Here is a 27,737-nt window from a genome sequence, read left to right as displayed (position 1 = left end):
CACAAGGCCTTGTTGAAGGGAACAGGTTTCTCCCTATTATGATCCATCTGTGTGCTGGTCTGCGTTTACAAGCTGTCTGGAGGGCTCTGTGTATAATTGAGGTAGATTACTGTGAGCTGTCTGTCTGAAACACAACTGAAGATCATTGCGACAGACATTATACATATACTATGTGGATAACTATTGGAAAATTAAAGCACTTGAACACTATATTTTGTGTCCAAACAGGTTAATCCTGCTTAAATCCTAAATCCCTATCATTATAATGAGGTAGCACATTACCACTATATAACAAATCCCAACCTCACAGCTCACCAAAATGAAGAAGCTGATATCAAGCTTTAAAAATCCTGGCTACGGGGCATTTATTTTCCCTGGGGGTTGAAAACATCATTGATTGTTGTGTGTGTGTGAGAGAGTGAGTGAGTGAGTGAGTGAGTGAGTGAGTGAGTTTAAGGCTGAACTACACTGTGTGGGAGGGTATATGATGAGTACCTCCTGGATGTTCTTGCCTTAAAGCGAGAGTGAAGCATGCTGTCGGAATGCAGGGTTAACATCCTACCTCAAAGACACTCCAATTTTAACCGGATAAAAAGACAAATCTCTCTCTTCATATGTCCAGAGTGGACTCAAATCCAAAACCGTGAGCTTATGAACCTTAACGTTATGGAATGCTCTGAAATATTGCTCGCTGTTGCCCAGCTGTGTCGGAAAGTCATACCACCGTAGTGCTCTAAACAAGATGACTTTAAAAAAAAAAAAAAAAAAAACAAACCCAAAGAAATAAACAAACAAAAGCATTGTTAAAACTCCACTTTGGGCTAAGATTTTCTTGGATGTTTTACACTCTTGTCAGTGTTCCACAGAGATTACAAATAAATCCACTATATAGGACAGTTCTTATTTCACAAGTTAAAGAAAATTCATACATTTTTCCGAGCTCAGAATTAAACCCTGGAGCTACGTTGTACTAATACTGCATTCTCTACCACCGTGACACCCATTAAACTTATTATACAGGTTGTCCCAAAAGTCTCCACACATTAGGCTTGTGCCGATAGACGATATCGGGGTCCGGTGACAATCAGAGATATGGTGGATAGTTGATGCCTTTGACGATATGTGATGATACTTGGCGCGTTTTCCCATTAATGTACAGTATTTGTGGCAGCAGGGGCATGGTGGAACGGCGGCTGTGAAAGGAGGGTGGGGGGACCGACAGGTGACGCGTGACGATTCTTACCTGTGTGTAATTAGGGAAAGTGATTTATTTGTGTCTTGCTGTGCTTTCAGGAGAGAGCGCCCTGGAGAAATGGGAGAAAGAGAGAAAGCAGACCAGCAACAAGCCGTGTGTGTGTGTGTGTGTGTGAGCCTTTTAACTTGTTTCAAGCCTGCCTCCATTTTCCCCATTCCCTCCCCAAACTTGGGAAATATTACTTGGGAACTTGGGATGCCTTTGGCGTCTGGTTTAAAACTGAAATATTGCCAAATAGGCGACATGACATTTTTCGTTACCACAAACTCCAACTTTGCTCGCAAAATGACGCACAACGATTCTCATTTTCCACGCGTCATTTCCCGTGATAATATAAGTAAGTAAATAACTGAATAAGTAGGTAAAGAGTAAATAAAGAAGTCAATAAATGAGTAGAAAATGAGTTAATAAATGAGCAAATAATAACTCCTACCCAGTCCTACCCCGTCCTCGCGCATGATAATATCATGTATCGGTGAGCTCACAGGCTGATGATAGGACGATCTGACCACAGAGAAGATTGCGCAATACTACCACACATAGGGGAAATGAACACTTTTCAGTAAAAATTATTCTTCTTCCAAAATGTTTTCATACTCAGTTTATATTATATATAAACTGAGTATAAACTGAGTATATAAAATACTACTGTTCTCTGCTTGATATATCGCTTTGCTTGTATCTTTCTCATTTGTAAGTCGCTTTGGATAAAAGCATCTGCTAAGTGAATAAATGTAAATGTAAATATATATGTATATATTTTTGAGATAGCCTGTAAGAATGCCTTTGACAAAAGAAGAACATATTGAAATCGTTCTCACGGCTGGATCGGAAAGCTGTCGCAAGGTTGTGATGGCCTTTTGCAGAAAACATGGCAAGCATATCACACTGTTGCCAAACTTATTAGCAAATTCAAAAAGACTGTTGTGGACCAAATGAGAAGTGGACGTCCACGAACATCCACTGATGAAGGTAGAACCGACATGGTGCTGACAAACGTAGTCCCCTATATATGGAGACTTCTGGGACACCCTGTACCACTAAAATCAGGAGCAATGATAGCATGATGCATAGGATACTATACAGTGTCGATATCAGTTCCCAGCAACACATGACCAACTGAATGAAAAATATACTCTACAATTTAAATACACTTCGCTGGAATATAAAGTATCATCTGAGGTAGCTGTTTTTAAAGAAGGCAGACACTTCCACCCTACTGTATGTGCAGCTTGTATGAAGTGAAACAAACCCCTGACCTGCACACGTTAGTGTAGCTGTAGTGCAGTATAGTTGTGGTTACAGGCACTCACTTGTACTGGGCCTGGAAGTGCTCCTGTACAAAGCTGTGACGTACACCCGGCTGCTGATCTGGAAGCTCAGAGTTAGCTAATTCCTCCCCTCCTGCAATATCCTGAAACAACAACAACAAAAAAAAAAATGGTGGTTCAATATACACTTAAAGTTTCTGTCAAATACCGTCATTTTTTCCTTAAACGCGTCTTACTAGAAAAGCATTCGTTTCTAGCTGGAGATGACAAAAGTAAATGTATCGTTCAAGTGCCATTATTATTATTACTATTGCTTTTTTACAGCATGGATTTTCCTGAGCTGAGATCAATAGCCTGAAGTCTTTTGTAAGCTGTCTGTTGGACAAGTGGGTTTACATTTGGTGTGATCTCAAGCCAAACACCTTAGGTTCCTCTCTTCCACACTGTGAAACTGAGCTGCTACACCAAATGTCCTAATCATCATGGGAACAAACAAAGGTCTGGCCTCACTTTCACACTTACACCAGGATCTCATTCAAATCATGGGATGGGAGCGGGAGTAGATTAAAGAGAAGCATCATCGTTTCTCCTCTCCTTACACTTTCATATCGAAAATCAGACCTCTCATGGATATATGATCCCTTCACAAAAAGAGTGTTTAACATATGTCATATAAAACCTTACAATGTGTTTACACCCAGATATAGTACAGGATAAAGGAATGAGAAATGTGAATTAAAATGTGAACACTACAATCTAAATTTTAAATTCACAAATCTGTATTTTATGGTTGTGAATTTTCTAGTTTGAAAACTGAAACTGATGGCTTGAATCTGTGTGTGAGGAGCCTGCGTGCTCTCCCTGTTCCTCCGGGTACTCCGGTTTCCTTCCTAAGCCCAAAGTCATGCATTGTAGGCTGATCAGCTTTTCTAAATTGTCTGTAATGTGTGTGTGCGATTGTGTCCTGCGAAGGGTTGGTATAAAGAGGTGTGGAAAGAAACGAAAAAAAAAAGGGGGGTTCATTAAATTCAGTTCTTTAAATTCAAAGTTTCAAAACACTACATCATTGAATCAAACCACTGCTCAATGGCTGAAATGGTGGTGCTCAAATCTGTTCTTGTTTGTGTTTCTGGAAAGAAGACCCTGGATGTAGTGTTTTGAACTAGGTTTTTGAATTTGCATTGGATTGTGCCAGCAAAAACTGAATTTGAATGAATGTCTACGCCTGATTCTTAGTGCATTTTGTTTGAAACCTTGTACACAAATTGAAGCCTTGAAATACAATTACAATTTAACTATAAATACAAATAAATTTCTCATTCCGTAGATATGCACCTCGAAACTTCTCGGAGTTTATTAACCAAAGGCCTTTGTAATGCAGAGTGAGAAAACAGGCCACTTCTGAACCCTTCCATAGAAAGTACATCTCTCCAGCACTCATGGTCATGTTTTCATTTAAAGTGAGACAAACTTTGGAGGTAGATAAAAGGAAAAGCCAGGTAAAACCAACAAAGAGAAATCACACAATCGCCACAAGGTCGTCAACAGACAGTTGAGTACTGAGCTACTCACAACAGGTATGTAAATTAAGGAGTGATGTTGAGTAGAGGAAAGGAGGGGAATCTGGTTATCGTTGATAGTGTTTGATACAACTGACTCTTCGTTACTAGGTTATTGTGGAGAAGCAGCAGCACAGTGAGTAGTTGATGCCTACACCAGCTATGAGGGAGACAGAGGACATGTCGAATTCAGAGATGTGCTGTTTAAATATAAATATAAAGCAGATTAAAAAATGAACACACAAAAGTTAGAAAAGAAGTTAGAAGTCTAGGTTTTAGAAAAAAAAAAAAAAACCCTCAGCACATTCAAAATTCAAGTATCCATCCATCCATCTTCTATACCACTCATCCTTTCGTCAGGTCCATCGCAGGGCACAATCACATACACGTTCACACACTACGGACACTTTAGACACACCAATCAGCCTACTGTGCATGTCTTTGGGCTGGCGGAGGAAACCGGAGTACCTGGAGGAAACTCCTGCAGCGCGGGGAGAACATGCAAACTCCGCGCACACACAGGGCCACGGTGGGAATCGAACCCCGACCCTTGATGTGTGAGGCGAATGTGCTAACCACTAAGCCACCGTGCACCCCACAAATGTGTAATCTAACTAAGTGTATAATCTAAAATATGGAAGGAGTGGAATATGAATGAAACTTGATCTATCCCTGATTTCTCCATCTGGGGATTAATAAAGTATTATCTTATCTGATCTTATTCATAGTTTTCACGTGACATCACATTCATATGGGAACGCCATTCTGGAGGGCTTTCTTCCGCTACCCGGGAGTTATTTTGACCAGATTTGTCAGCCAAAATGCCAGACAGTTTTTGTTCAGTCGGATGCACTAACACTTTGAAACTGTAGGAATGGTTTACCTGACATAAATCAAATCAAAACTTTTTTTTTTCCAAGGTCATTAGATATTGTGTTAACCTAACCGAAATATTACTGCCCTAGAACGTGGACTACGGTGAACCTGAAACTAACATTAGCTAATTAGCGCTCACCTTTGCTCTGACAACGAAGTACGCTTTCATCCTGGTGGCAGTGTAAGAGGATGGATAATTCACAAGATATATGCAAACATCGCCAAAGTGGAGCTCTGTCAGGGACTTGGCTGTTTTCAGTGATTGAAATACTGCGGCAGGTGCTGTATATGGATCGCAAGTGCCCCAAAACTTGCAGTTTGTTCAAATATCTTTGTTTTTCTTCTTTTGAGAGGTGATTGAAATATTCGTGTCATGAAACAGATGGATAATTGACGGCCTGTACCGAGGTTCCATATGGAATGTCCAGTGTTGGCTGCCATTTCGGAACGATGTTTTGCCCTCCAGGTCTTCGCGCCAGTCACGTGACTGAAAACTATTCATTAAGTTCTCAAAGAACAGTCTTTGCACTTGGGAAATGCATTTCCTTTTTTCATTAGGCTTTCTCACACCTCAAGTTCTGCTCCACCCAATCTCTCTTACCTTCCCCTGGCATTTTCCTCATGCATCTCTTCTTTCATATTCCTTTCTTTTATTACCTCTCACTCTCTCTCTCTTCCTCCCCATTCTAATCCAAGTCTCCTTAGCCAATAATTAGGGTCTTGATATGCATGCAAAGTGGCACTTGAGCATACAATATGGGACAAAATACTCTACAGCTCTATTCTTAATAGCCCGAGAGGCTGAAAGGTTCAGCAGCGTCTCTGGTGGAGTTAAAGGTGCAGAGACGAGCTTTTCAGTGCTGCTGGTGCAGCAAGTTTATGAATGAATTATTTATAAGGATGGAAAACTAATACATTAAACCAGGATAAAATCCACACAAGGTTTAATACTAAAAGGAATCATAATGTCTTATCAGTATACAGATCATACCATACTGAATGAATATTCAGAACAGAGTATTACTAGACATGATCGAGCAAGTAATAGTCATATAATAGGGTGTAATCAAAACATGTGTAATCAAAAAATTTGAAATCAGGTATTGATTTTTGTTTGGTAAGTGTTCATCAGGACTCAATTCTGCATTAAATTGTACACTACATGGCCAAAAGTTTGTGGACACCTGACCAAGCACACCTGTGTGTGCTTATTGAACATCCATCCAGATTTAGTTCCCTTTTGCTGTTATAACAACCTCCACTCTTCTGGGAAGACTTTCCACTAGTCTTTGGAGTGCAGCTGTCAGGATTTGTGCTCATTAGTGCAGTCAGGCAGACCTCACCCCAGGAAGACCGGCATTCCAGTTCATCCCAAAGGTGTTCAGTGGGGTTGAGATTAGCGGTCCAGTTCTTCCACACTCACCCTGGCAAACAATGTCCTCATGGAGCTTGCTTTGTGCACAGGGGCATTGTCATGCTGGAACAGGTTTGGGCCTCTTCAATTGTGTGCTTCCAAGTATCTGGCAACAGTTTGGGAAGGCAGACATATGGGTGTGATGGTCAGGTGTCTACAAACGTCTGGCCATATAACTAGTGTAGCAAAATTTTAAAGCCCTTATTTTATTGAATTCAGTAACCTTTGAGATCTCAACAGATTTCCATGCACAATTCTGCATGCAGCTCTATTAAGCAGTGCCATTGTGCTAAGTGGACTGCTGCATAAATACATTCTTCTATTATCTTTCCACAGACCAAAGGAAAAACACTTCAGAGCGTGCATTCTCCACACAACCTTATCACCTCACTGAATCCTCCTGACTGGCCTGGGCACTGTGGTGAGTGAAACACAGAGTGCGGCTTCATATGATGGTTCAGTCTGTTTAAATAATACTATATACAGGTAGGCACACATATAAACATGCATATGCACGTCTTGTTCTTCTTCGATGCTCTTACAATGTATTAAGTTAAAATGCCAAAAATGTTACTGTAGTATGAAGTTGGCCACTGTGTGCTTTTCAGAAACTGTTTCCCAGAGAGTTCTGAGAAAAGCACAGGTGATCACAAAGGATGATGACACTGTAATACGTGTCACGCTGCAGTCATGCGATAATCCTGTATAATTGTTAATTTTCATATTAACGTACTGGGAAGGCAAATAAGTACAACATACTGTATAGCAAGAAAGGATGACATGCTTTATCGCTTTCCCCCATTGTTCCAAACCTTAAGTATGCCATAAACCACAATGGAGCATACGGTTATAGGAAAATAACCCATGACAGAGTAGTCAGGTGCCAAATGTGAAAAAGTATTTTCCAACAAAAGTGTTTTCTTCCTTGTATACCACAACAATTAGCTAATGATTACAATTTTCTTTCTTTCCTTTAAATTAAATGATGACATATTATACTTCTTATAGTTTATGGTTTATAGTTATGTTTACTGTTGTGGATTGTCCACAAAAGAAGTTCGGTTTGAGGTTAAATCACTCCAACTTGCAAAGAGGTAAACAGCTTACATCTATTTTTGCAGGGGTTAAGAAGTATGCGTTTTCCCAACACGCAGCAGGAGTTTTCAAAAATCTCTAAGCACTTCACGCTCGAATCAAGACAATAAATAATAAATAATAAATCACACACCGTGTATAATAAATCACACAATAATAAATCACACACCGTGTGGTACAGGTGAGCTAACCATAAATAACCCCATTCTCTCCAACCCCGTAATAGAATAGTCCAGTGTTGTAATAGCTAATATAATGATATAATAAAGTCCAGATATGCATAGGTATACAAGCAGCCACTTCATAAGTGCATGTCACAAGCTCAGGTGCCTAGTTTTGTCCAAGAAATTAGGAATAATGTGTGCTATATATGAAACTAGTGCACAAGCCTAAACGTGCAGTGTACATGGCAACACACAAGTGTGTTTGCTTCATACATATGCATTTATGGAGGATTACACAAATAGTAGGAAGTCAATGCAAAAAAGGTTGAGATATTGGAATTGTGGCTGATTACATATTTTAACAGCTGGACGTGTGTTACATCACTTTACGAAAGTTTGAAAACTTGTGGTCGTCTCCATTTGCCAATACACATAGATCAATCTACCCACACCCAACAGAGAAATTCGAAGAATCTTTTGTGATATCCAGTGTTATTTGAGCCATAGACACTGGAAGCACATAATAATAATAATAATAATAATAATAATAATAATAATAATAATAATAATAATAATATAGTGTTGCCTATTGAACTACTTCTAAAAATGCAATACAATTAAAATGATAAACTTTTCATATGAATAGCTTATTCAGTACACGGCAGTCTTTACAGTCATGACTGTAAAACCAATTAATTTAGGAATCAGTTGCCACAGTACCCTCCACACGGTCTGTTACAGAAGCTCCCAAACTACGGGTCACGATCCTATGTGTTGTCGCTTGACTTACAATTGGAGTATTGCGAGAAACTCACAATATCCTCTTTTGTTTATTCATTTGTTTTACAAATTATAATTACGAATATAGCTCTAACTATGAAGGTGGATTGTGTATGCTACTATTTTGAACTTGAAGTCACATTTAAATTATGAGATGTAAAATGCGATTATAGTCTTCTTCACTATTCTGACATGCTGTTCCTCCTAGTATAGGAATTCAGCACCAGAAATAGACAAATTTCTCCGTCCATCTACCTCCACTAGTTCCTCAATCACAATGACTCCGTGGTATAAAGAACGTCGAGAAAGGAATCTTGAAAAGATGCTGAAATATTTACTGAATATGGATTTTACAAGCATGATGGTCAATAACAAGGAGAAAGCAAAATGATGAGGCTTAGGCTCAGAGAAAATGTATCATGTCCATTTGGAGTCGTTTGGACAAAAGGTTTGAGAAACCTTGGTCTGATATTTTCTGCCTCTTGTCGTGTCTGAGGTTTTCTCATACCGATTAACAGATTAAGACTTCAATGTCAAATTTCATAACATCTTATTTGTCCGTCTCTCATAGCATTTAATTGCTGGGGAATATCCCACCATTAAGAGAAACTGATCAAAGCAGCTTGTAGGGTGTGTGAAACTTTCCATATTATTGCTGCCCAGTCCAGTTCCCACTAATAAACATCATCTACAGCTAACGAGCTCCTTGAGGGAGAGCGGGAAGGTGAACAACATCAAAAGACCCTGAGGAAAAAGCCAGTCTGGTGGTGTGTGAGATAGCAGGTCCACTCAGGAATCATTTGATACACTGCCAAACCTGCAGGCTGGCAAAGGTGTCACTTCTCAGTGGCGGACTTGGCCAGAGCTTTGACATCGTTCGTCTAAAGCCTCCTGTTCAGGTATTAATGAAACAGCTCATGTTTCATCAGTAACTGAATCAAAACTCACCAGAATTTGATGGATTTAGTGCGAGTTTATTATTGAACAGTCAAGAAAAAGGAAAACGACACTTAATAAGGAATGGCCTACAAATATGAAGATCTACCTCAAAGAGTAACTCAAAGTGACCTTGGGTTTGTGAAACATGCTATATTAAATACCAGCCAGTTATGTTCATTTTTATTTTGGAAACTAAGCTACCTGACTGACTGATATCTACATGCATCTAATACAAATATCTGAATCCTAAAACAATTCTATGTGTGTGTCATTTGAATTTTGCTGGTTGTTATGTCACATTAACGGTAAGAAAAGAACTCACATTGGGTTTAAATTTTTTTCCATCAAAAAATCTTTTTCTATCCACTGTGTCTCTCACCTGAACATGTGTATATAGTGTATATTACTAGACTTTTAATTACCTCGGACAGTGTATACACTGCATCCTCTGATGCTAGTATTAAAAATTATAGTTAAAACATATTTATAGTTTTGACATATTAGCAAGTAGTGAGTTAGAATTATGGATCAAAACCTGCTACAAGCATATATGGCAGTCTCATCATCTTCATCTCAACAATATTCTCATTAAATAAAAGTCAAATGTTCACAAGAGATGTACTTATTTACTGCATTTTAACATCAGTTGTTCCATTTTCGCATAGCAACATCCCACAATAGCCTTTCCCTCTTTTCCTCTTAGTCATATTTCCCAGTGGCTCCTGCCTACAACTACGCAACAGGTAAGAGCGGATGAATAATGCTAACGTCAGAATTGTACTATTTTCCTCAAAGAGAACTCGTCAGGCATCTTGCTGTGCAAAAGCTAATGGTCTAAAATGTTAAGGCAGAGAACTGTTAACTGGGCGTAATCTGACAGTCACTAGGAGAGTCTGGGGAAAAAATGACTTTCCAATCCAGCATGTTTGCACCAACATCGGAGTAGTAGATTTCTGGGATTTGATAACTGCTTCAAATTAGATTGTGTAGCTGAAGTGGACTAAAATCATTCATACCGTTCGCACTTCATGGGAGGGCATGCAGAATAGCCCTTGGCAATAGCCATGGCCCACATTTGTATTCATGGAGCATAGTATACAGTAGAGAGAATGGGAAAGGGGACAGCAGTAACACAGCAGGGCTACACGGTTCATGCAGAACCATTCTAAGAAAAATCAGTCACGCCAAAATGCAAGAATTATCTCCATACATACATTTATTTTACTCTGCAAAGCAGTGAAACAGGATTTAAAATAGGCTTATTTCAGACATCTTTCCAAGTGAAAATATCTTCAATATAGTCAATATTATTTAATATTTCCTATTATAGCATGAAAATAAACAGAATTTAGGATCAGGGGGGGCATGGTGGCTTAGTGGTTTGCACGTTTGCCTCGCAACTCTGGCATTGGGGGTTCAAATCCCACCTCCACCCTGTGTGAGCGTAGCTTAGGTATTCTCCCTGTGCTTCAGGGGTTTTCTCCGGGAACTCTGGTTTCCTCCCCAGTCCAAAGAGAGGCATTACCAAATCGTCCCTAATGTGTGTGCACCCCATCCAGGGTGTCCAGGCTCCCTGCGACCCTGTGTAGGATAAGTGGCACGGGCACTGGATGGATAGGTGGCTTATTAAACCTATTTCTAGACATTTAAAAAATAAAAACAACACTAATTTCAAACTTGAAATAGTCTGGTTCTATTGGCAGGTAAATTTTGCTCATTTAAAGCATTTATTTCTAGAAAGAAGTCAAATTATCGGTCAGTTGAAATCTATTATAAGGTTATAATGTTTTCTTTGGTTATTGAAAATACGTTCAAATAAGTTAATGCATTACATTACAAAGTGTGATGGACAGTGAGTTGGAGGGGTGGAGATAGCGATGAGTAGTAGTTATAGTTATTTCATGCATTTAAAGTACATTTCATATATTTTAAGATATATAAATGAAACTTCAAGACACATCCAGTGTTTTTCTATATTCAAGAAATGATTGTGTCTTTGTAGCAAACTGCCAGAGTAATAATGACTTTGTCAGTGTTGTCTCTTTCTCGTGGTGGAACTGACTCCATGTTATTTGGAAAACAGACTTTAAGGTTACATCAAATCTACTCAGACTGACTGGCAACTTTTGTCTAGAACTAACTGCCCACTACATGACTTTTAAAAGCCCACAATCACTGTACATTCCTCAATCAAATACCTTTCTAATAAATCTACACAACCGTTACAATTTATTTTACTTGGAGGATCAGTGACAAAGAATAGATGATCCCTAGTCGTTACCGTCTTGTGAAAACAAACCTTGCGTAAGAAATAACTGCTCTGTTCCCATGAATGGAATCTGACAAAAAGAGAAATGCTTTACATTCAAGCATTCAACTGACTCTTGCACACAAACGCTCGCATTTGCTCCATATGAATAAACGTAATGTGCTTCATGGTGGTGCGATGCACCTCCATGATGTAACTATAGCACGTGTTAGTCGTTCTGAATCCCGCCGCCTGCTGCAACACACAGATATCTGCCAGATATTATCGGCCAATCATGAACTGAGCAACACTGACCAACAAAAAATGTCATGCGAAAAACAATCATATAGACTAATAAATAGCAGTCACCTCATACTTAAACATATCAAGAGATAATAAAGACAAGAGGCAGACTTTAAATCAAGGATGTCGAAGACCACAACGAAGAGTAACTTTATTGCAGTGTTGATAAAGTATATGAAGCACTTCGGGTTCATCGGAGTCAAAGTGAACCTCGATTAATATATCAGTTCAGACTTTTTTTTTTTCAAACCAGTTTTGCAATGTAAATGAAGTCTCGCTCTAAATGTAAATTAAGGATAACATCCGAAGTGATCACTTTCCGGTCTCACATTATATTGATGCCGTTACAGATGTGACCACCCAAATGTTTGGGTGATGCGATTGTCCAGAAAGATGCATTTCTGAATGACCGAATTACGGTCACTTACCCCTTGTTCAGAGACGGTTCTTTATGTTCCACTGCTGCTCCCACGCGATAATAGATTTGAAAGTCAATTCAGGTAGTATGCTCCACATGTTGCTGAGACTGAGATGTGCTGTATGATAATTAAGCCTTTTTGGGGATGAGCTTCTTCTAAAACCTACCTTGTGGCGTGAAATTTGCTTAGAGGCAGTCTGTAATTTCATACACATGCAACATCTGAAACACTGGCCAACAGTTTGCAAACTTTTTGTCAAGCGCGTGAACTCAATGTGCTACGTTAGAAACTTTATTACATGAAGATAATGAACGAATATTCATAAGTTTCCCTTGGTCTGTAATTGTAGCTTACCAAACATTATTGCATTACAATCACTACTACTTTTTAGCCTAGTCAGTTTCCAGGCAACCAAAATATAGGACTAGGCAAAACATTAGCGCTTTTATTTGAGGTGCTAGTAAATTTATGATTTGTCCACCACTGGAGAGCCTGACACTCACTTTTGTTTTAAACTAGGGATTTTTGTATCAAAGGTTTGTCTGCAACAGCAAAATGAACTCCATTGACTCTCTGAAATGACTATAGCGGTAAAGCTCATGCAGATAAGATTTAGCTCTAAAACAACTGACAGGAACTTTAAACCCCAGGCTATTGTGTAGGCTGGAAAAGGCGCCGCTGTCATCATCTAATTTGACCCGGCATGTCAAATGAAGCACAGTGCCGAATGAGTAGGCTGTTGATTTGAATGCACTGAACTGAAGGCCTGTCCATAGACACAGGCTGGAGCAAGTGGATTGGACTGATGCAGCAGCAGGACTCAGAGTTAGGGCTCCTACAACCTGCATTCACTTTACGAACGTTCATAAATAAAAAGAGGACTCAGCTGAAGGTGCGTTTTCTTTTGAGAGAGCCAGCATTAAAAATGGATGCGGTGCCTCATAAATCAAGAATCATAATCATAACCATCAGGATCATTTAGAAGCACAGCTTTTTATAACTGAGGCAAGATTGTAGTGATTAGCAAAAGATCACATAGCCCATACCACGGCCTCAGCACATAGCCCAAAAGGGATATATCATCAGTGCTGGCTGATTTGAATCCACTTGAATTAACCCTAGTGACATTACGCCATCCAACATAGTACACACACACACCATTCATGCATACAAGCGTGCAGCCAATCGTGCTGATGGGCTTTGAAAGAATTTTATAGCTCCACATCAGCAAAATGATGAATAATTTAGGTTCGTGAAAACAGAAGGATGGACAAGCACCCCTGAAAAGTGCAACTCTGATGGAAAAAGAAGGTGCACGAAAAACGTGCACAGCTTCGGAATTGACAAAGACATAGAAACACACACAGTATAAATGAATAATGGGCCTCTTATTCAAGTGATAGCAAGACTACCTGCTGAGGTCCTCTCTAAAAATAGCCATTTCAGAGGACAGAGAGAGAGAGAAGAGGGGAAGAGGAAGACCACCTCTACCTGGGGCATATTATAGCAGCTGTTCCCAGGACAACTACACTATTAAACTGACTGTTGAGGGTGATACTTAAGCAAGACCAATAATAGATTTAAGTGCACCAAGTATACAGCGACTGCCTGTCAAATTGTTGTGGATGCCTGGACCTTCCAAATGTTTCTAGCAAAAAAAAAATTTTTTTTTGACTTGCAATATTAATATAACAAAGACTAACCAGGTTTGATTTGACGAAAACCATGGCACGCACGAATATTTGTGAAAATAACTAAAAATCATCTATAACATTAAAATATTTTCTTCCTATGAACAGCTGTTTTTGTCGGAGCATTCCTGTGAGATTCTTGCAGGAGCTTCTGGAGGTTTGTGGAGCTGACTGGACACGTTTTGAGCCAGAACAGCTCTATTAAGGTATGGTCAGATGACTGTGCGAGTCATTCCTCGCCAAATAGCTCATGCGCTGTTTAAGGTGTGTTTGGGCTTGTTTAGAACCAGCTATATTTTGAGAGCTTGTTTTATTCGTGCATCACCATCTGGTTGATACTCAAGTAGGACACAATTATTATTTTTTTTAAAAACCAAGCATTTTTTCCAAGAGTTATTTCAAGAAAGGATTCACCAACCAAGGGTCACCAACCCTCACTCTAGCCGTTTGTTCGCTTCACTTCTCATTTACATAAAGTCAAACGTTGTTCAGCGTTATCGCATTGATTTCTACTTCACTTCACCAATTGCTCTGCGTCCTGTTCCTATAAATCTCTCACGATCATTATGCATCAAATCCATTACATGGGCCATGGAAAATGCATTCATATAAAAGCTACCTAATCGACTCGGGTGTTTATGAAGTTCATCATCTTGAGATCGAACTACTGAAACTTGCTCCTGGCAGGTTTCCATCCTCCCCACGTTCTTCCACAACACGTCATTGCTGTGCTCCCTCCAGTAGCTTCCGGTAGCCATTCCAATCAGACATACAACACAGCTTGCCTACAAAGACAAACAGGCACCAGCATGTGACTATCTGAAGAATATGATCAAACCCTGTTTTGTATGACATTCCTTTCAAACCACAAGTATGACTAACCATCTTTCAAGACACAAGGATTACAGCAAAGTGAACAGTAGGCAAAAGATGCTTCATGGGCTATGGACGGAGCATCTGACATTGCGACTGAGTGAAAGACTCTATTGGGAGTCTCACTGAGAGCAGTAACCAGAATGTAGCTGAAACTCTGAGTGCAGGACTATTGCTTGCACTGATTATGGCTGACTATGAGTGAGGAGCTTGCAGGACTGAGGGTGGAAAGACAGACATGCGCCACTTGTTTAGTAACAAACTGGAATTTTAACTGAACTTCAAGAACAATAAAAGGTCTAAAAATTACTGATGTGTCTAAAGTATAATTATGTATCAGTACACTCCTTCCTGTTCATCTTCAATAACTGCTTCATTTTGGTCAGGGCCATTGGTGGATCTAGGCAGGAACACACCATGGACACATACATTCACATACGCATTCATCCCTAGGGGCAATTCCTTCTCACACTCTCTGGAGAAACTATTTTTAGAGACACTTTATTGCTTTGTGAATACCAGGATGTACATCTAATTGAGCTTATTTTGCTTTAAAGGCCCATCTATCATTGAATAGTTCTTTTGCTGACTACCCAATAGAGCCAAGACAGATTTCCAAATAGCCTAAGGGAAGGAGAACTGCAACTCCATCAGAATGTGCCTGTGATTGACAAAGTCATTGGGAGACTTTGATACTGTCCTACACCATGGCATCACTGGTATTTTTAACAGCATGGTACTTTAAGAGTGCTTAAATCACCACCCCCCAGCCTTGACACATGAGGAGAGTCATCATAGGTTGAACACAGTAGCTGACTCATTTGTTAGTGACTCATTTTCCCATCAGAACCAAAAACACTGGGCTGAGATGATGCTATTTATAGCATATTTGGTTTGATTCACAAAACCAAGCTGCCCAACCAATCACACAAATGGGATCTTCGCAGATCTGGATTAGTTATATTTTTTCTGCAGGATAATCCAGCAATCCAATTTGGGTGCAATCGATGAGGTACAATTTACCTCAACCCCCGACCTCCCTGTCCCCCACCGCCCCTCTCTGTCTGTCTCATTGTCTCTCCCTCTCCCACCTTTTTCATACTGAGAGGAACTGAGGTCCTGCCCAGTGCTGGTTTCTATGGAGATTCTTGCAGGCCTAATGCAAAAGGAGGGGGGGGGGGGGGGGGGGGGGGTAGAGAGAGAGAGAGAAGCAAGAGAAAAAAACCGTCCTCCATGGAGAAGAGTTCTTGGCAGCCTTTCAGAACCAGACACAAAATGGCATTTATTTCCTTTCAGCTCTCCCCATTGATGTTCAGTGCTGGATATGAATATGTGAAATGAATAATATGCACTCATAACTCTAAGAAGCACCTGAACAGATGGAAATGATCTCTGTTAAGGCAGATTTTCTTAGCAGCTCCAGGCTACATCAGAGGGATGTAGTCCTATCAGTTTTCTGTGAAGTTTATTTGGCAGTTTTGGAAGGAGCCTCTACGGTCAGTGCTTTCTGACATAGGAAAGTCTTCACAATAGAGCACCTCATGCCTTTCCTTCGTGCATTTCTCTGTAACATAACAAGCTGCTTTTTTGGCTTGTTAACTTCAAAAGAAAGAGAGAGAGAGAGAGAGAGAGAGAGAGAGAGAGAGAGAGAAAATGAGAGGCTGGTACTGCTATAATGCAAGTAATAACAGGAAGTAACTTGTTTCTACAGCATAAATAAAAATGGTTTGCATTGGCAGAATTGTTGTGGTATAAAATTAATAATATTTAGAATAAAAATCTGTTTTCCGTTAAGGTAGAAAGGCAATTCTAACCACAGACATTATCAAGACGATTCTGTGACGATTGTCCCACATATCCCGAGTTGGCATGCATTGAAGCCTGGTAAGTGAAAGGAATTTCAGCATGCATACTTACAATACAGTATGGGTCACTTGGTAATGGAAATGTGGGAACTAGGATTTGTTATATTGTCATGCCCGTCTGCACTGTCTGGTGGAAAAGCACTACATGTCATAAAGTACCTCCCTGACCATATACTGGATATACTGTCCTTTTTCGGCTTGGCAGGTAATGTATTAGTATTCTCAAGCGGTGTCTAAAAGTGTGTCTGCTTTCCGGACACTCAAAATGTAATTATGTCTTTTACTGCAGTCTGCGCTTTCCCTGCAGACGGGTGTTAAATTAGAAAAGACCGTTTTCAAGAATAAGGCTCTAGGCAGAGACAGTGACAGTTAAAGCAGAGCTATAGTATACTATAATAGAGCACCAGAGTGAGCATTATCCCATAGACACAAGTGTTGACACAAGAACCCACTCAAACTACAGTTAAGATTCAACTGCATAGCTGCTTCTTCTTCAAAACTGCACCCCTAAACTCTGTAAGGTGCTCTTGTGGGTGGATCTGATTTTTCTTAGGTCAGAATTTGTATCTGGGTTGCTCAAGTTCACAGGAAGTCATTTACATCCGAAGGGACTCAACAAATCAAAGCGGAGGAAGAGGAAATCCAGAGGTACAACATGACTTCACTCTGACATCAGTGTGCTACACAATGCACATACAGTAGGAGTCACAGGACCGGAAGGTTTCTTTCTTGAGTTGTGTAATGAAAATGTCTGAGGAGAACAATATTCATGGCAGGGTCATGATATTTCAGACAAAACATTTGTAGCAAATAAACAAATAGACAATGAACAATGCAATCCAATATATCCTGAAACGATTATCATTTCAAGTGTTGGGATAATGTCTAAAATTTCTCCAAAGCTTTGCGCCAGATGGTTCTCTTTCTTGTGCCCATGCTGAACTCTTGCCACAGACATATGCACTGTGCTCCAGTTTCCTGGAGTAATCAATGGTGATTGGTTCAGGTTCTCCCCACAGAGTTCTTGCCTATTTCCTCTTTTGCACAGCTGGGCTCAGGTCTTTCACACAGCTTTATCACAGTCATTTCTCTCTGTCTTTTAGTGCTGACTGAGATTTGAGCTGCAGTCCATATCTGAGACTCCCATTCTGACGATGGATACACATCCCAATTTATCCACTGGCAGATTTCTAGTGATTACACATCGCATGACGCAAAAGAAAAAGTCAACCAATCATTTCTCTCCAGATTTTGCAATATCATTGGAGCAGCCTTGCAGAAAACTCAGGAGAAAAGGACAGTATGTCTATACTGCTGAAACTATTTTTGGAGCCTGCCTGTCTCAATTTTGTACATGGAATTGCTTTCTCTATCTCTCGAAGCTCCCCTGCACAGCAATGTACTTTCGCACCTCTCTTTCTCTTCTCTTTCAAAGCTCAAATGTGTGAAACAAGCTCCTCTTTCTTTGGCCTCCTCACAAAAGCCTGCTTTCATTCCTTCTAGAGATGGCTTCACACCAGCTCTGTTTCCAAAGTAATGCCTTGTAAACAAACCAAAGCGAATGCCAAAAGAGGGTGAACTTGCATATTAACAAGGGCGAAACTGTCAACCTCCATTAAAACTTGTGCAATAGATATAATATGAGATCTTGACAGAAGTCTCCTCATGGGCCACAGATGAGGAAAGTCCCCTATTTTCTGGAGTCTACTGCTTGTTAAATGACCCAGCGCATGTTTAAAACAATTACAGAAACAAGAGCAGGGGGTAAGCCTGGGCTCCTCACCCTCCTCCTCGCTGGGATGTGCAGCGACTCGTGAATGAAGGGATTTTCAGGGGCCTACCTCATACTAACCAGCGCCTGACTCCAAAAACCAGAGCAACAGCAGAGCAGTATATCAGAGGAAAACAGCAGCATTTTTGGCCCATAGCAGGTGCTTTGCTGAGTTAATTTTAAGTCACCATGCAGCTTTAATAATTCTAGTACTTGACAGTCCAAATGAGGGTTTTTTGGCCTTCTGGGCATCATACTGGCCAAAATTTAATCTGGTACCTATTGTAGCACTGTTTTTTTTCCTCCCGAAAGTGTTCTTTAATTTTCACTCTAGGGCAACCACACAAGTTGACCAACACTTCACGTCACTTTTTCCCTTTAATGTTCACGATACCGTGAAACTGAAAACAAAAACGCTGTCAGGACACAAAACTCTGGGATTCTGCTGTCCATAGAGTACATGCAGTAACTCAGTCCAACAGTGTGAAACACTGAAGGAGGACCTCGAGATTTTCCTCCCCTTTTTCAATCACACTCCATGTGCTCCACTCTGGGGTTCAAAGGAAACAACTTTACATTGGCAAGGAACCATGAACAACAGTGAATAAAGAAAGAGAAAGAAAGGAAGTCATGAAGGACAAAAGCTGAGCGGTAGGCATCCTCCCTACGTGAGCAAATCCCCATAAAAAGTTACAGTGCTGTGGGAGTTGGATTCTTCCAGTACCAAGCGGTGCCCTATCAGCCCACGTGTTCTCGCACTGATAAAAATGAGAAGCACAGAAGCTCTGGTGGCTGAACACTGTCCTGTATTGCTTACTCTGTACAGGACTCACTACACAGTCTAGATACTTGTTACATGACATTTTCTTCCCTTCGCACTTGTATATATTTACAGTATGTTTGGAAATTTATGGCCCACTGCTCAAAGTGGTTTACCTACACGAGATAAAAAAGGTCAAAGTATTCATGGTAAAGATGGTAATGGACTAATTTATAATCAGTAATAAGTTAAATATAAATCTGCCTCTAGTTTTTGCTTGATTTGATTGACTAAAATCCATTAAAAGTAGACGTGAATGTACATGTCCAAGAGGCTGGATATTATAACAGGGACCTAGAAGAGACCCTTTTGAGACACCATAGCACATTTTTTACACTCTGAAACTGGAAACAGTTTGACAAGTAACACTTAAAGATGGAAAGAATGCATTTTTTAGTGTTGATGCACACATAGAACTTACGCTCTACAAAGTCACTCATATAAGGAGTGTATGCAGAAACCAAAGTTGGAACCAGCAAGCAAAAATATATAATACATGAAGAAGAAAGACAATCATTTACACAGTCATACAGCCAACGATGAAGATTAATCAGCTTTTAGCTTAAAGTAACATCAGAAGTCACAAACAGCAGACTTATAAGCAAGCAACAAAACTGGTCTGTCATCTAATTGTCAGGAATTCCATGTGCGACAGTCGTGTCTTTCATATCATTTTGCTCTGTGTTCATGTTATGTGCTTTAATTTAAATTTCCATACGCTTTTATTTCTGTTCTAGTCCTGTATCCACCCATGTCCCATCATTGCTATGTTACCCAGTTAGGTCCCGCTGCTCTGTGTTAAGTCCAAGTCCCATTCATTTACTGTGCTCCTTCCTGTGTGCACTTCCTCTATTCTGTATATGGATATGTCAAGCTTGCCTGAGTGTTGACCCATGCTCTCACATACTGAGTTTTCACACTGATATCCTGCCTCATCTAACCATGTGCTACAGCAATATAGTATGTTTTGCCATATTTAAAATACTATGCTTGACTACTTTATATACAATCAGTGAACTATATACTTGTAAGCATAAAAACTACAGTTTTGAGTTTACTCTGTAGAATATTGTTAAGATGTTATTAATACAGTTGCTATATACTTATTAATGACTTTAGTTCACTATAGTAGAGTAAACTAAACATTGACCTGAATGTACACTTGAAACCTCACTTTAAGTTCACTTTCTATCACACAAAGGCTTCCGAACTGTAATGGTGTGTCCTCTGAGATGGGTGAAGCGGACATAGCTTTTTGAGCGGGGGAAAGGAAGGGCATTCTTGCTATGGCATTGATGGGATTCCAAAGAGAGGTGAACATTTTACCACTGAATCATTTACGAGTCCACAAACTGGTTTTACTACACAGATTTTTCTTCCTGGTTGATATATACTGTATGTACAGTGGGGCTTGAAAGTTTGTGAACCTTCTAGAATGTTCTATATTTCTGCATAAATATGACCAGATTTTCACACAAGTCCTAAAAGTAGACAAAAAGATCCCAATTTAATAAATGAGACAAAAAGAAAGTATACTTGGTAATACTTTGTTGAGGAAAATGATCTCTGTGATATATCTGTGAGTGGCAAAAGTATGTGAACCTCTAGGATTAGCAGATAATTTGAAGGTGAAATTAGAGTCAGGTGTTTTCAATCAATAGGCTGCAAAGGTGTGAGTGAACATCCTGCTTTATTTAAAGAACAGGGATCTATCAAAGTCTGATCTTCACAACACATGTTTGAGGAAGTGTATCATGGCACGAACAAAGGAGATTTCTCTCTCTCTCTCTCTCTCTGCCTAATGTTAATGCTCATCAGTCCACCATCAGGAGAACACTGAACAACAATGGTGTGCATGGCAGGGTTGCAAGGAGAAAGCCACTGCTGTCCAAAAAGAACATTGTTGCTTGTCTGCAGTTTGATAAAGATCACGTGGACAAGCCAGAAGGCTTTTTGTGTTTGTTTAAATGATACTCATTATGTTTGGAGAAAGTAAAACACTGCATTCCAGCATAAGGACCTAATCCCATTTGTGAAACATGCTGGTGGTGGGATCATTGTTTGGGCTTGTTTTGCTGCATCTTGGTCAGGACGACATGCAATCACTGATGGAACAATGAATTCTGAAGTATACAACAAATTCTAAAGGAAAATGTCAGGACATCTGTAAACTAAATCTCAAGAGAAAGAGGGTCAATGTAGCAAGACAACGACCCTAAGCACACAAGTCATTCTACCAAAGAATGGTTACAGTAGAATAAAGTTAATGTTTTGGAGTGGCCAAGTCAAAGTCCTGACCTTAATCTAATCAATTCATATGAGGAAACTCACCAACCAAAGCTGTTCTGTACTGAGGAACGGGCTAAAATTCCTCCAAGTCGATGTACAGAATTGATCAACAGTTACCGGAAACATTTAGTTGCAGTTATTGCTGAACAAGGGTGTCACACTAGATACTGAAAGCAAAGGTTCACATACTTTTGCCATTCACAGATATGTAATATTGGATAATTTTACTCAATAAATAAGTGAGTAAAATATTTTTGTATCATTTGTTTAATTGGGTTCTTTTTAATCTACTTTTAGGACTTGTGTGAAAATCTCAAGCACCACTGTATGCACATTATATATTACGTTTATTAATATTAACTTAATATAAATGTGTGTAAAAGGAAAAGCAAGTAAACTATTACACTCCCAGTCAAATGTTCTTAATCAGGTTTGAGGTTTTTATTATTAGAGAACAAACACGCTTTCCATCAAATACCTAAATCTTTGTATATAAGGACTAATTCATTCCGCACTCAGATTCTAATGAGACTCTAAATGAGTGCTTTAGTAAAGGCAAGTGCACTTGTTTAGTGAAACACTTATATCACAGTTAAGACTGTAAGCTACTATAATCCAATATTTGTTGACAAACTGTAACAAATATACTGTATCTTGTGTGCTATAATTAGAGTGATCCAGATCACCCTTTCCCAGTTACAGCTAGATTTGTTTTCCAATAAAATAAAAAGTCTCCAACATTTCGCAGTTCACATAGACCTACACTATATGGCCAAAAGTATGTGGACACCTGACCATCACAGGCATATGTGAGCCCTCCCCAAGCTGTTGCCAGCACACAACTGTCTAGACTGTCTTAAGAGTTTCCTTCATTGGAACTATGGGGCCTAAACCAAAGATGTTCCAGCATGACAATGCCCCTGAACACAAAGCGAGCTTCATAAAGACAAGGTTGGAGTGGAAGAGCTCAAGTGGCTTGCACAGAGCCCTGACTTCAACCCCATTGAACATCTGCAAGATGAATTGGAACACCGACAATGTGCCAGGCCTCCTCATCTGACATCAGTGCCTGACCCCACTAATGCTCCTGTGGAATGAATGGGCAAATCCTCACAGGCACATTTCATAATCTAGTGGAAAGTCTCCCCAGAAGAGTAAAGATCATTACAACAGCAACCCATGCACACATGGGTGTGATGGTCAGGTATCCACAAACTTTTGGCCATATGGTGTATTTCTAGATCTGGGTTTATTTATCTTAAACCAAAATTGAACAAAAATAGTTAACACTAGTATGGTCAAAAACATTTGCACTTCTCTTCAAGTATATACTTGTACTTGCTAGTATATTAACAAGACACTATGTGTGTGTGTGCCTTTGCAAGTATAATTACCACACCATGTCACACATTTTGGTTTTAGAACCCTTTTTTGAACACCTAAAACTATGTTTGCATTAACATAATAAAAACAGATTCGACTGAAGATGAAGATTCACCTGTGTAAACATCTTAATGGTCTAATTCCAACCAGTCTGCTGAATCACTATAAGCTAATGCAAGCGACACATTGACGTGAACTAAATATCAGTCGAGATGATATTTTGTTATCAAAGTGACTTATCTTTGATGGAAGCCTTTGAGACCAGTGGTTTTATCAGCATGGTGATCATGATGACAGACATGTTCTCTGACCTCTGCTTCTCCGCAAAAGGGCAACGAAACCCAATCCTGCCTTTCAGGAAAGTACAGCATCGTTCCCGATGTGTGATCAATGCTCTATAAAATGCTAGAGCGAGCAGCACAGTGAACACAAGTTAAAGATGGCCTTAACTTGCTGATGCTTGTAGGAAACTGGGCCCATGAAATATTTGCTTATAATGCATTCAATGTGAAGTCGAACAATCAATTATGCCATCTCATTTATCCTGTTATTCAGTGTAGTGTTTACTTTCTACTTATCCTTAGTGTTCTCAAAATCTATTGTAGTGCATTGTACTGTACTTGCTCTGTTACTTTGTCACATTATTTGCACATTCAGATGGTCATCTGTGGTCCTGTAAGCTCTGTGGTGTCTTCTGTGACCCTAGAGGCATGATATTTCATCCCTCTGTATATATGTTAATGGATGCTAGGACAGTATGAATTAAAATAAATGGGTCAGAAGACAGACTCACTCCCTCCCTCCCTCATCTCCAGTGAGAGCATCACCTGTGTAGCTTTTTTCCTTCAAGCCAAAAATCCCAAAACATTGAAGTTGGAGCATTCAATAAGGCCATTGTAGATACTTTATATTTGTTAATACTTACAAAATGTCTCGTGCGTTTTGTGGCATGGAAAAACTTTTTCAGTTAGATGTTATATTGGACTTTTGTTAACGCCTTTACTAAGAAAATCCTAGTACATCAGAATATTTCTGTTAAAGAAAATCAAACAGAACTTTAGCATTTTAAGGTATCAGTTTGTATATATTGTAAAGGAATAAAAGATGGTCTGTGACATGGTTGTGAGATGTAGCCCAACACAATAACAGCACATCCTGAAGTGTTTTCTTCCTCTTATACCATAGCTGTCTTCCAACACTGACAATTGTTTATTTATTAAAGAATGATATGTACACTCTAACCATTCTAACAAAATAATGTTGTGGAACGTACATGAGATGTTAGTTTAGATATCACTTGCATTATAGCTAAATTACTGCTTTACCTCTGACTGTACTGTATCTTCTTAAGCTGACACTGGAGACTCCTTCCAAAATAATGCAAAATCCCTTGGAACAACAACTACACAAGGTTTTTAACCTGGTCATGATTTGTAATATTTAATGACTCAGCTGTTAATATAGAAACAAAGACAAATTAGACCAAGAATAATAATATACAGCTGTTATTTGCCTTGCAGCCAGCACTACTGCCAAAGCTGCTGTTATAGAAAATTAATCAACACGTTTTTATCTTATTGAAATTTTTTAAACACCTGCACTATGATAACCCTGATGCATCAAAAGATTCAGATTCTGAAAACAGGTGTGAATAAAACATTCTTTCAATAATAAATTAGTTTAAAAAATGTGTCAGTAGTACAGATTACAGCACTGCCTAATTACTACCCAAAACAGGGGAATGCTGGGCTATAACCAAAGGCATAGCCTAGAGGTGTAGGAAAGAAGAATGAGAAATGCTAACCCAGTTGTGAAAAATAAGCTTCATCAGCTCTCTCTTTTAGTCTCTCTCTCTCACACACACCAACCTCTATTAAAAAGCAACAACCTTGCTAAAAAAAAAAAAAAAAACAATAAAAACCATCAGATAAATTCTAATGGTTTCCACTAAAATACCATTACAAGCCATTATCTGTTAACCATTAAAACCATTACTATATGATTTCCATTATGTAGTAGGTTATAGTAAGGTCATAGGTCCTTAATGGTACCCAAAAACACAACATGCCACCAATAGAAGGCAACAAACTACCAGTAAAGACCCACAAGAACCATTACAGTTTCCATTAAAACCATTACAAATTCTATGATGTTTCTATTGTTTTGAGATATTTTTTTCCAGCAGGGAACTCAACAAAGGCACAAAGAGAAAATTATTATTAATAAATTCATATATAATTATTAGGTACTTACTTATAGACTAAGTATCTCATCCAAGTCAACTAAAAACTTTCAAAACAGGAAAAAAAAATAGTCAACTGAGGCCAAATTAAATGAAGTTTCTGTCAGAGAGAAGTTTTTTCCCCCCACTCAGTTAAATTTGCATACTTTTGAAAGTGCACTGTAAGAAAATTCTGTAATTTTTACAGTAAAACACCTGTACAAACCCATATAATGTGTTTAACAGTTCAAAAGAGCAGCATGTATTGTCAGAAAATATTTGCACTTCTGGCAGATCATATACTGTACCAAAGAACCTTACTATACTGTTACAGTAACACCACTACTGAAATAATACAGCGATACATACCGTATTGTTAATTTTACTGTAGATCCAAAATATTTACCTGAAGTAGAAATCTGTTTAATTTTCATTTTCCATTAGTTTATTAATTTAAAAGTTTTAATAAAGGAGCATGGCATCAATTATTTCACACAGGTAAGAACTAGAATTTAAACTGTAGGTAAACCCACGCAATGCTAACCTAGCTACAGTAGGTAGGTAATGTTTGCTACTGTAGCTATCCTTATATTTGAAATAGCAAACCCTAATGGCTTGCTTTGTTTCACGCCAAGATGTGTTAATATTGGAAAACTATCAACTATGTCATTAATTATTTTCCTAGAACAGCACACCCTGTCTTGTCTTATTCCTTACCTAATCAATCCATGGTCTGGAAGGAACTGCTCTTGTATGATAATAAACCTGAGATGAAAAGCTCTCCCCAACAAACAAGCTCAGAATAAATTTTGTGTACAGAGTCGATTATTTGAGCCAAGTGTGGAAAGGCCCTAATGAACCACAGAATATGTGACTTCAATCCTGAGGCATTTATCTCCGTCAACATCTCTTCACCCTCGCTTGTAAAACTGAGTTCTGTGCAGCCTAAATTAATCTAATTAAATCCCATTATATATACACTGACCTTTCCACTGGTTTTGATCCTGTCTTTTCCATATGGGGATGATAATGAGGAGTTGACGTCTTCATGGATACGGTCAAGCAGCCACAGCAGGAACTCCAGAGCATCGTGTTGGGAATTCCCTCGGAACTGAGAGCCATACTTGGACACAATCGTCTGGAATTAAGAGGCAAGATACGTCTGATTCAGTACATCTGAAAGCCTTTCACTTACCTCAATCAGTAGGTATGAGCATGTGTTTATCATATAATCAAATTCACACCACAAAGTAACAAGCAAGCTTCTAATTGAATTCTGCTGTCAGCAAACTCCAGCTTCATGAATTTTTCATATTTTTTTGTGTATCCTGTTTGTGTGCTGTCCATTTAATACCTCAAACAGGCGTGATGCTCAAAAATAGCAGCCAGCGATCTGATACAGAAAATGACAGCTTGCTATGAACTGGGATGCAAAACAGACCAGCTGGTGGATGTAAATTGCATTCTGCTGCATAGCTGAGTGATGTTTACGTGCTGCTAATCATTACTTTGTTAGCATAGGAAGTGAGCAATCATAGACATATAACAACAGCTCTGATTATTCTTCACCATTCTGTATCTAAAAAAAAAAACCCAAGCATGTTTAAATGAAATACAAATCATTTCATTATAGGATTTTATATCACTGAAATTCAAATTCTTAGAGGAAACAAGAGCTGAAATTCAAGGAATGCCTACCCTCACGAGCTAGACCGCTTGCTTTTGCTACACAGTCTGGTACATTATGTCTCCATGGACGACTTACTGTCATGGCAAGAAACCATTGATATGGTAGAACTCTTTTATAACTTTTATAACTCTTTTATGAAACATAAGATAAAAGATCAAATTTATAATGGAATGCTGTGGAAGTTTTTTCAATCCAGGGTCTTCAAGACAGAAAAATCTATTAAGGACATCAGATGCTGTGGGAGCGGTGTGTTTCTTAAGTTGAGGCCCAAATAAAAGAAAAACCAATAGCCAAGTCCTGGATTTTTTCGTTATTTATTCATCTTTTATACTGTTATAATTTTAGTCTTAATTAAAAACCATTAATTAAATCACATAAAATCAGACCAACATTTTTTTTAAATCACACTATATGATCATTGATATCACTACAATCATCTTTATGGTCTTTAAAAGAGTTTTTTTTAGAGAATCTTTAAGAGTTTATTTTAAGTGCAATCTGTAGTTGCGAAGCAAAATGTTTCTACGTTAGTGATATGTCATGACCTGTCCACTTGTCTCATGTCATGTTTTTAAGTTAGCGGTGTTGTAATTTACAGCTGGCCCAAGATCAGTCGTCGGCATTTCCCATATTCTATTGATGTTATAACTGCTGTACATTTGGAAATGGAAATTCAGTTTCTTGATAATAAAAAAAAAAAAGCTTGCCAATTCCATGATGTATGCAATGCATTCAGTGTGGACTGAATTTGAAGCTAGTCTTTCAGGTCTTTTCATCTGGACAAAATTCTGCCTGGGTAACCTCATTCCCA

General features: G+C 38.9%; 1 protein-coding gene across 1 annotated transcript in view; it reads right to left on the bottom strand.

Annotated features, from left to right (window-relative positions):
- The window catches only part of usp43b (ubiquitin specific peptidase 43b), a 98,479-nt gene that overhangs the window by 56,517 nt on the left and 14,225 nt on the right, over positions 1-27,737 (bottom strand). The window contains exons 2-3 of the mRNA XM_017459662.3: positions 26,222-26,374; positions 2,569-2,669 (exon numbers count right to left, since the gene is read on the bottom strand). Coding sequence (XP_017315151.1) covers positions 2,569-2,669; positions 26,222-26,374 — 254 coding nt within the window. The remainder of the gene's footprint in view (positions 1-2,568; positions 2,670-26,221; positions 26,375-27,737) is intronic.

The sequence above is a fragment of the Ictalurus punctatus genome, chromosome 2 (assembly GCF_001660625.3).
Source record: "Ictalurus punctatus breed USDA103 chromosome 2, Coco_2.0, whole genome shotgun sequence".
Classification (NCBI taxonomy): Eukaryota; Metazoa; Chordata; class Actinopteri; order Siluriformes; family Ictaluridae; genus Ictalurus; species Ictalurus punctatus.
The sequence above is the reverse complement of the archived record's forward strand: the minus strand, read 5'-3'. Positions and strand labels throughout refer to the sequence as shown.